Source organism: Notechis scutatus, chromosome 2 (genome assembly GCF_049901735.1).
Source record: "Notechis scutatus isolate UNSWTSFEM ecotype Mainland chromosome 2, rNotScu1.2, whole genome shotgun sequence".
Classification (NCBI taxonomy): domain Eukaryota; kingdom Metazoa; phylum Chordata; class Lepidosauria; order Squamata; family Elapidae; genus Notechis; species Notechis scutatus.
In genome coordinates, this window is record NC_142010.1 from 115,513,850 (window position 1) to 115,524,769 (window position 10,920).

Below are 10,920 nucleotides of genomic sequence, written 5' to 3' on the forward strand. Positions count from 1 at the left end.
TTCTTCCCCCCTCCTTTTACTGGCAATGTTTGGTAGGAAATTAAAAATTCAGCATTAGTTTGCATTGCATTGCTGTTTCACCAAACTATTGAATTTAAAGCATCTTCCTGCAATTCCATCTTGCAAAGCTGGTTCTCTTTAGATAGTTATAGTTATACTGTATACATCAGTCTTCCTTTGGCAGATGTTCTGCAGATCATCTGGCTATAGCTTTTTTAACGCCTACTGCATTGCCTTTGGCATAGCAATCTGAACATCATATATCCTGCAGCAAAGTCATCTTTAAGGCTCCTAAGAGGGCATTCATATTGCATAATTTCCTGTTGGTGTTGAATAAAGCTGTGCAAAACTTCCACAGTTGTACCGTTTTGCATCTGAAACAATTTTGAAATGGGCTCAATCATTTCAGAACTGTTTCAAGTGCAAAATGCTCCCAAAATGTTAACAGCCTGTTTCAAACTTGAAGGAATACACATTGGAAACATTTTGCACACAATTGCTCTATTTTTTTTTCCAGTAGCAGGGTGTTAATTCTTCAACTTAACCAGGGATGCCATTTATAATTTTATCTTCTATGTAAAAAAAAAACTTGCTCACTCTCTCAATTAATAGAATAAGAGTTGGAAGGAACTTGGAAGTCTAGTCCAACCCCCTTCTCAAGCAGATCCTATACTATTTCAGAGAACTGGTTGTCCCATCTCTTCTTAAAAACCTTTAGTGATGGACCACCCATAACTTCTGAAGGCACACCATTCCAAATTGCTTTAAGAGCATCCACAAATGCATTAAGAAAAATGGATAGTTTTACATGTTCTGAGTAAACTTACTGCCTTGATCATAAGACAACAGAAAAAATATATATTTAGGATGAAACATTCCATCCATACTCTTTTATCATCATCATCATTCTAGTCTTGAAGGATGTATTTGCTGCTTTCCAATAATTGTTCCAGACCTTAGCTAGCAATATCTGTGACAGAATAATTGCTAAAAATGTGCTCATTTGCTGAAATTCGTTCTAGGTCTCCATAGTTGCATCTGTAAAAGGGCAATATTATTTACAGGGCTTCAGCAATCTTGAAAATATTTGAGGTGTGTAAGCACAGAAGATACATTTGTGTAGGTACATTTTGGAGGAGGTATAATATTTGGCATTGTTTATTGTATTACTATAGTGGAAAATGCCCAATAAATTTATTGGTCAGTAAAACATGTTTCCCAACTCTAAAAATTAGCCACTACCACGCTATCTTCAAGAAAAGCATAAAAAGATGACAGTGAAAAAAAAGTCTCAAATTCTTCCTGCCTTTAAACCGTCATGTAAATTTGCATATTTTAAATCCTCTATGAATTCTTAGGTGCTGGAGAAAATATAGTTAAAGCTGAAAAAGCAGCATTGTAACTATCAGTCTTAACAGTGTGCCTTAAAAGCTGCCTTTAGGCAATCTCTTGCCTGCCAAGGTTCCCGTTAGCTTGGCTTTAAATGAAAATACTACATGGACATTGGACTAAAACCACATCTTGTTCCATTGAATGAACGATCTAAAACAAACTAAGAATATTCATTTAGACCTGAACAATGACTTATATTAAAACTTCAAATGGGAGCCAAGGTTGAGCAAACCACCATATCACAAGACCCAGCAAGTGCCAAAGAAAAGATAGTTGTAGGCTGTGCTGATATAAATCATACCAAAAGGGACTAAGGGCAGGGGAGAGGAAAAGGGCCACCCACAGAAGAGAACAGACATCAATCAGGGGCTAAGGTGTGGGTCTAGCCCTCTTCCCTGGTATTGGATATACAAAGGAACTTGCAGAATATACTATCCCTACCTAAGTTTAACTTGCTCAAATTTGGAAACGTTTCAGGGAGGGGAATTTTTTTTTTCCTACTAAATTTAGTAAATCACAACAGGGAAAGCTAACATTTCCAAGCTGCTATCCTTCTTTATTAAAAGAGAATCAATTTCACTTATACCTCCTATTGGAAAGACAATTTTAGAGTTATGACCCAAAATCTACAAAGATCCCACCCATCTCCTCCCACAAAGTGATTAAATTTGCCAGTAAGAGACACCGGTCCAAATACCCGCACAAACTTGAGAAACCTGCTGGATGGGGAAAAATCCAATAACATGCAAGAAAGGATCACCACACATGTTTTACAGGTGTTATCCATCATGTATATTCGTTATGAATACAGGTTTTTAACCACATAGCAGACTGCAAGGTGTGCTAAAGAATTGTTACACACTGAGCCATCCCCATGGGAAACTGCACAGCAGAAAAAAAACGGGGCAGTGCAACTTTCCTGGAACCGCACAGTACCCCACCACCAGTCAGCAGGAGTGGCTGATACAAGTCAGAGGGTCCTTCCCCCCGCTCTGCTTCAAGTCCTTTGGCAGGTAGGCAGATTCTTTAATCCACAACTACTGTGCCTCCAACTGCCTCTAGAGCCGATTTGATCTTTTCTGCTTCTTCTTTACGAACATTTACTTTGATATCTTGAGGAAGAGATTCCACCAACTTCTTTGCCTGCGAGACAGAGAGGCTCTAATCAGAACATGAAAAGGATAGCACAACATTCGAAAGAAACCTCAGCTAATCTTAGTCTTGGTCTCTATATACTTTCTACTTACCTCTTGAAGTTGAGGAGACAGCGCAGCCCCAAAATCTTTCCCAAAGAAACATTTCCTAAATTATGGTTCTAGGGTTTAGTAAACAGAATTCAAAGATTTGAGGAAATTGTCTTTGGAGCTTTACCAGCTTCATTTGCATGGAGGAAAGGTGCAGATGCATGCAAAAGAGCAGGAAGGGGAAAGTGATGTTGAAATGCAAGTGCCTTTGTATACATTCACACCCAAGGGGTGCAGGTTCGCATTGCTGTGACTTTTCTGCCATCCTGCCATTTTTTAAGCCCTGCTTTCTCAATAAATGCCACTGAGTTAATGATTCATGACAGACATGTTGCCACTATATCAGAGGATCCTAATTTTACTTTTACTCATTCCACATAATCTTTTTCTTTTTTTTTTTGAACTCTCCATCAAATCTTACAATTTCTGCCCCCAACTGGCAACATCAAAAAATTACAATAAGAGTTCTATGGAAATTAAGTTTAAAAATGAACTAAGGCAGCTCAGGGAAGGAACATATTTTAGAATATCCCTCTTATGGACCATATTATACTAACTCCGTTTCTTGAGATTAGCTTTATTTATTCTCAGGCACAATGTAAGATGTTGATTTCTATCTATAAAGCTTTATATCTTTTGGGACCACAGTATCTGAAGGAAAGTGCCTTCCTGCAAGACCTTGCTAAGAAATCAACTGTAATCACTAAAGTTTCCACTAGTTTATGTCACCAAGGAAATCAATAGCATAAGGTATGGCATTTTTAGTGTCAGAACTTAACTGTGGAACAAGATGTATAACTCACTCCCTTCATTGATGTTTTTTAAGCAGGCATAAAGCATATGTCCATCCAATGTTAACTTTGCTGATCACCATTTGTTTATTTTGTTGTTTTAGTGGATTTGTATTATTAGCACAAACCACTTTAAGGCAGGTTCCAAAAAGCAGCACATATATTTCTATTAAATGCATATAGTAGTATAATCTCAATAGTATAAATCTGAACAAGTATAGGAAAGAATCATTTTACCTGGACAAGGTTTATGTTCTCCATGTGGTTCTTTATTTCTTTGATAACTTTCACCTTGTCTTCAGCTTTAAACCCAGTCAATCGCACTGTAAAATTGACCTTTTCTACTTTTTCAACCACTTCTTCTTCTTCTGCCTAGTAAATGAAGAGGAAAGAAAAACAAATTGACAATCAGTAGGTAGTGCCTGCCCCTTTGTCTCTAAGAAGGTAGCAGTAAAAGAAGGATCCAACTATTTTGGCACTTCATTTGGCTTATTTAGATGGGGGAGGGCCCAAAGCTAGCACTGAACTATAACACTGTTGTTTGTTATTATAAACTGACACTACTAAAGGCACAAATAGGAAATTGATGGTTACTATTTTCAAATTCTACATGGGGACTTCTTAGAATTTTTTAGCTTTCCATTATAGAAAAGAGTACCAGACTATATGCAATAATCTCTTCTTAATGATCATAGAATCAAAAGGGGACATTTTTATTTCTGTCTTTTAGGGTGTTAGCTATCTGCCCCATTTTTTCATTTTTTGAAAGTGTATTAAGCATTATTTTCAGTTCTTCATCCAACCTATTTAATAAAAATAACCAAAGTATAGCATTATGTCAATTATATGTATGGTATGTGGGAATGATCTTGAGAAACAGGAAAGAGCCACAACCAAGGGCACAGTTGGATAAGAGAGGTTAACCTGCAGAACAAATGTGGACATGGCAAATATCTCAGAAGGAATTCTGTCTAGTTTTTTGGCCTCTAAGGTTGATTTCTGGGGGTGGGTGGGGGAAATCTACCTTCAGATCTGCAAGATTCATCTGTGTGTGTATTGGGTGCCTTTTGACTTCTGTCGACTGCCTAGATTACTCTGCATTTTTTAAGCAAGATTTTTAGAAATAGCTTGCCTTCTTCCTACCTTCCTTCTTGCTTTCTTCCCAGGGCTGAGAAAAGTGACTGTTTTAAGGTCACCCAGTTGGGTTCATGTCTAGGTTTTAGCCTGTTATCTTACCCACTGTGTCAAATTGGCTCTCTTCTTCTAACATCATCTCACACTTATCGTAAAATTAATTCAGCTGGTATGCTTCCTGTCTGGACAATCTTGCAGAGCTGACATCAATCTTGCAAGTTTGAAAGTACATGTCCTCCCCAAAGGTCATCCCTACGTGCCATTACACTATTATCCAATAAAATGTATCTTCCCAAATATCGGAATTGTATTCAGACTAACTGGTCCATAATTTGCTCATTCATTTTTTTCAACATAGAGAAAATATTTGCTTTGTTCTAGTTATATGGCTTATTCTCCAAGATTTTTAAAGCTAGTATAATGTTCAGCCCAGACCATTAGCTACCAATACCCTAAGATGGAATTTCTCTGATTGTATAGATTTAAACTCATTCAAAGTTAATAGCCAATTTCCTATAATGCAATCCTGTCCATCCATCATTTCACTGATAAGAGAGCCAAAATAAGTGCTGACTAATCATCATCTTTTCTTAGTTACTTTATATATTTATTTATTTAATTTATATTGCCGCCTATTTGCCCATGGCGACTTGAGGCGACTTACACAATGTAAGACCATATTTAAAACAAAAAAATGAAAATAAAAACAATAAAAACTAACAAAAAGAATCAAATAAATTAGTAAAGTACAATAGAACAAAATTTGGGAAAAGCAAAAACAAAACAAAAAACCCCATAAAATCAAAAACCAACTCCCATCCCCCTCCCTGACGACAGCAGATCACACCAGCCATTTGATGGGCTCCATCCCTCTCTGGGTTCCCCAGGCCTGCTGGCAAAACCAGGTCTTCAGTGCCTTTCGGAAGAGAGCTAGAGTGGGGGCTATTCTAATCTCTGGAGGAATGATGTTCCTGAGACGGAGCCACCATGGAAAAGGCCCTTTTTCTGGGTCCCACCAGGTGTATCTCCCTCAGAGGTGGGACTTGCAACATTCCCTGCCTCCTCGCTCTAATGGTTCGGGTGGATGTGATTGACAAGAGATGTTTCCTTAGATAACCCGGACCCAAGCCATGAAGGGCTTTAAAGGTGATAACCAGCACCTTGAATTGCACCTGGAAGCAAATTGGCAACCAATGCAGCTCCTGCAGGAGAGGTGACACATGTGCAAACCGGGGTCTGCATAAAACCATGTGGGTCGCTGCATTTTCACCAACTGGCGCTTCGGATGCTCTTCAAGGGCAGCCCCATGTAGAGCACATTGCAATAATCAAGACGGGAAGTGACCAGGGAGTGAGTGACTGTGAGTAGGGACCGCTGATCCAGGAAAGGGCGTAACTGGTGCACAACCTGCAGTTGTGCAAAGGCCCTCCTGGTCACAACTTGTTAGTGTTTTGCCTTTTTCACTTAGCAACGTATATGGATTCTTTTTTAAAATTTTGAATGTATTGACAACAATAATATTATTTATTCTTCTGTGACTTGTTTTAATCAAATGTTCTCTCACAGTATATCAAGTACATCCCTCTGAATTTCTAAGTGGGAATGGATATTTTAAACAAGTAATGCAAGTCTTTATTATTTCTGTTTCTTTTGTCATTCCTCCAGAACTTTGATATACACGTTTCACTGATAAACCTAATAAAACATATTTGCCCATCCACATTAAGAAATAAATCTCATCCTGGTTTTTTGTTTGCCTGATCAGTGACTTTACACTCTGCAACCAAGCTGCCTAAATCCAATCACAAATGACAACTCACATCTTCCCCAGGCAATAGGAATAATCACAAGAGCTAAAAAATTAATTTTGACTAGCAAGAAATAAGTTTCCCCCCCAAACAGAGTAAACTCATTGATTTGTCTTCGTGAATCAGGTCACAGAAGAGAGGATAGAATTAGAAAACCCCATCCTTGAAAAAGCTTGTTTTCTTAATTTCTTAACCTAGACATTCCAAACATATATTTTCCTTTTTGAGAAGTTGATGTCCTATGCGCTATTTTATCTGGAAAAATCCCCTTACTTTAAGGACCGTTTCTTTCTTTCTTCTCTATGGAGCTGGTTAAAATATTTCCAAAAATTGCTAATGAATTATTTCATTCAGGAGCTAGTGTGGGCTCCTTCTTATGTATGCTAAGTATGCTGCAGACTTTGTAGTCCATAGTTTTATCCAGGTTTAATGTTCCTGGGTAAACTAATATTTGGCAAATTTTTATTGCATCTTCACATTTTGAAATTTTTATCACCATTCCACCCCAGTAAAAGTCCAAATACTTTCAAAATGTAAAAGAAAAAATAAAAGGAAAAGAAGTGCTGCTAGTGCCTTTTTGTTTAGTAAATGGAGAGAAGATCAGACAACAACCTTGATGTGGATAATATGCAGCAGCAGGGAGAATGGAGTAGTCTCTAAAAGGCATCTCTCCACAATTACTATAGATATCCCACTGAATTTGGCAGATTTCCAGAACTGCTAAAAGGAGATTGTTTTGGGAACTCCTTTAGAGTAAAATTAAGCAACCACTTGGAATAGTTAAGTTTGAGAGATTTCTTAAAGTTTTAGAAATATTTTCACTTGATTTACTCAAATCCAGACAATCTTTTAGTCAGGAAGCAAATCTCAGAATAATTGGGGCACTACAAAGATATCCATTCCATATTTAATTATGCAAAGCTTAGCTTTAATAGAAAAGCATGATATACAAGAATATGTAGGAAACTATTAAGTGAGCAATAGAGATATGGTAATATTTAAAAGGGACAGCTGAAAAAAATGGCTGCTAAGTCCAGTATAATAAATATGTGTTATCCCGCTTAACTTAGGATCACCCTCAGGACTGAAAAGTATCCAGCTAACTAAAACAAAGCTGCATAGAGAAGTAGCTAACTTTAACTCGTGAACATCCTTTATAAATCTTTTTGCCCTATTCTATACTGCCAATTGTTTAGGAGTTTATTACAGTTTGCATATCATTACAAATACTAACTGTGCTATTATTTTCATTATATCATGCAGCAGTTCTTTTAAATACCAAATAAAGAAAGCAGCCTGTCTGCAGCTTTTACCTTCATGCTTGCAAGTTTCATACCTATCTCTTCAAGAACAATGTATATTTGTTGACCAGATACATTCAGACCCTTGTCCAAAAACAATTACCATTTGATTCAGGTAAATGACAAGATATAAAGCTGATTGCTTACTGGTGCTGCCAACTGTGTTGCTGGCATCATCCCGGCCATTGGCATAAGTCCAATATCTTGGATCTTGAGAGTTTTCTGTAAACATAGAAAACATCTTTTTATCCATCTTTTACATCACTTGTAATACTGAAGCAGAGATTATAACCCAATCCATCTCTATAAGGAAAAAGAAGCTACAAACAACAGGAAGCATCTACTACAACTTTTTAATCTTTGATCACCCAGTTCCCAATGTAAAAATGGTACCTTTAGCAACTCATTGAGGTCAGAGATCTCCAGAAGAGTCAGGTTAGCAATGTCCTGAACTAGCTGCTGAATTTTGGGTGAATATTCTTTTGGGGCATCATCCATATGTGGACTTGCTAAGACTTCACTACACTTTGAACATGTAGTCTTCAGCATCCGGATAGCACAAGCTTGTGATCGATGCTGCCTGTAGAAAATCAGATAACAATAGTTATCATTCACGTTTCCCAACACACAGGTACATGCAAATGAAAAATATCTGTTGAACAGATGAAGAAAGGAGGGATAACAAGGCAAGACCAACCAAGATGGCTGGGGGAGAACAACAGAATGGATTGGTGCATATGCACCAATCTTCCCCGGCCATTTTATTAGCAAAATTTGACAAATTCCATTTTAGAAATAGTCATTTCAGAAATAGTGGAATATTCTGAATAGTCGTTTCAGAAATATGTTCAATAGCCTGAAATATGACATGGTAGGAGCTTTATAATGACTAGTTTTCATATGGCAAAAGATGCAGTTCAAGTAATTTAAAACAGCCTATCAAAAGTTAAGCTGGGTCTAATGTTTTAATTTTGCATAATTATTATTTTTTTTTAACAAAACTTAATCTGCTTTGCTAGCATGCTTCAACATGACAAAGGACAGGCTGTTTTTAATAATTGGGGATTAATGTGGGTAAATTTATTTTAAATGTGCATTTTTATTCATAAGAGATTCCTCCGATAAAATAGGCCTGCTTTAAATCAGTATTTTTTTTGCAGTAATAGCAACAAGTACTATATGATCTATTATAACTTATTTATGGATGTTACCTGGATGCTTCCATTCTCTAACGGCCAGAGCCCTAAGTTACGAAGTTGCTGGTTCAGACCTCACCCCAGCTTACAGGAGTCCACCCATCATCAGGTTCTTCCCCCATAGCAAGTTGGGGGTAACCAGAGCCGATCTTTCAGGGATGCTTCGGGACTTATCGAAAAGTAAATTTTCCCTCCACACATCGAGAGGGCTTGTTTAAAAGGGAGCCAAAGAAATCTCCGCTGCCCCACCTGCAATTATACGCGCGTCAACAAGCAAGGGCTCAGTCTGCAGAAGCGGGGCTGGCGTATGACCTTTATTTGGCCGTTCAGGCCTCTAGTTCGTCCCCACCCGCTTCCCCTTCGTTTGGGACATCGGTCGCCTAGGCCTACGTACCGCAGCAACAGGCGGAGAGCGGTACCGAGTCCGGCCGCGGGAAACATGGCCATACCGGCGGCTCCAAAAGGCGGCAGGAAGGAAACACCGACGGTCCCCCTCTTTCTGCAGCGTGCACACCGCAAAGGGCGCCGGGGACGCTCCCTCCGAGCATCTCTCTATGGTTATACGAAACGTCCAATCTCCGCCGAGTTCGACTCTCCGTGATGTACAGAGCGTTACACAGCCTTGCATCTCGATGGTAAAGCGGATGTGACGATTCAAATGGCCCGTCTAGCGTACCATGTTAGAAATGAAAACTATGGGAACAGGAAGTCCGTTTTTCACAGTACCAAACTCTGTTACCCGGCTGCCATTGCGACGCTCGGGGAACAAAGTGAAACGAAGTAATATTTGCAACTAAAGAATATTTCGCAATTCGGAGGCTTAAGCGGAAAAAAACTCCAAGCTGGGGTTTCAGTGCGCAGGTGGACGAATGAGGCTCCCTGTAGGGTTTACAGCAGGGGTCCCCAACCTTGGCCACTTTTAAGACTTGTGGACTTCAACTCCCAGTCTTAAAGTGGCCAAGGTTGGAGACCCCTGGTTGGAAGACTATAATTTACGATTTACTGTGTGAGCTTCTTAACAGCTCCGCAAGGGAGGACTAATTTAAAATTTTGCCCGAGGGAGTGAAGTCAATAGATCAGACATAAGGTAGTGAAGTAGATGGAAATGTTATTTTTATTATATTTTATTTCTTTAGCAGTAAACCCATTACAGGACCTTGAGAAAGTGGACACACATTTTACCTGCGGTTCATCTTATAGCAGTTTTTTTTTTGCAGTTTTTTTCCGCACGTCAATTTCAGTCTTCTTGGAACAAAGGGTTATTTCAGGAAACATTGCATTTGAGTTACTGTACTGTACTTGTTGGCACATATTGATAAAAAAGTTGTGTAGAGAGGTTTCTGTTTTGTATACAAAACACTTTTTGGGTGAAGACCAAAGAAAAAAAAACAGGGCAATTTTATTATCTAATCACCAACCTGGTACAAAATAAATACTAGTTTTGCCTTATATCCTGTTCTTTAATATACTGATATGTTGGGATTTGTAAGAATATTGCACTAATGGCCACTGTCCATTCATTACAGCATTAAAAAAAATAAAAAAACCAAATTATTTTCCATAGCAGAACTTTTTAGTTTCACCTAATGATTCTTTGTTGCGACAGTATGGAGCTAACCCTGACTTTGAAAAAAATGAAAGGTTGGACCTAGTTAGCACTTGGATAGATTAAAGCTGTAGTGTAGGCTACACTGGAAAGTTGAGAAAGGCAATGGCAAACCACTTCTGTATTACTGTCAAGAATCACATGAAATTGGCTGAAGGAATTTTTTTGACTTTCTCATAGTAATGGTAGCATTCAAAATACAAGTCCTGTCACAGAAGTACTAAATATCACTGAATTGGAAAAAAAAAAACCTTTCTAAGTGTGTTTTATATAGCTCCCATCAAAAATTGATTGAGGAATTATTCTTTTCAGGACAACCTATGTTTAGATCATAAGATGCATGAAACAGATAGGCAGACCATAATGCAGTCACAAAAGCGTGTGCAGTTAGGTTAAGGCCTAACTGCCAAGGCTTTTATTGTTATTACTTTAGAGATCAATGCAGCTT

The 10,920-nt window shown here is 38.3% G+C and overlaps 1 protein-coding gene across 1 annotated transcript; it reads right to left on the minus strand.

The window, feature by feature from the left end:
* Positions 1 to 2,160: 2,160 nt before the first annotated feature.
* MRPL12 (mitochondrial ribosomal protein L12) lies at positions 2,161 to 9,497 on the minus strand. The gene is made up of 5 exons (XM_026667314.2): positions 9,261 to 9,497; positions 8,064 to 8,250; positions 7,818 to 7,892; positions 3,665 to 3,799; positions 2,161 to 2,535 (listed from the first exon to the last, which is right to left on the minus strand). The coding sequence occupies exons 1-5, from the start codon at positions 9,311 to 9,313 to the stop codon at positions 2,419 to 2,421; spliced, it is 567 nt and encodes a 188-aa protein (XP_026523099.1). The 5' UTR covers positions 9,314 to 9,497; the 3' UTR covers positions 2,161 to 2,418.
* Between the last annotated feature and the right edge of the window lie 1,423 nt (positions 9,498 to 10,920).

Excerpts from the sequence above, each read along its gene's own strand:
- MRPL12 (XM_026667314.2), bottom strand. The coding sequence starts at position 9,313 with ATGGCCATGTTTCCCGCGGCCGGACTCGGTACCGCTCTCCGCCTGTTG. Across the intron at positions 3,800-7,817 it reads CAACACAGTTGGCAGCACCA|GCAGAAGAAGAAGAAGTGGT; the intron begins GTAAGCAATCAG and ends TTCATTTACTAG. Across the intron at positions 2,536-3,664 it reads AGAACATAAACCTTGTCCAG|GCAAAGAAGTTGGTGGAATC; the intron begins GTAAAATGATTC and ends TCTGTCTCGCAG.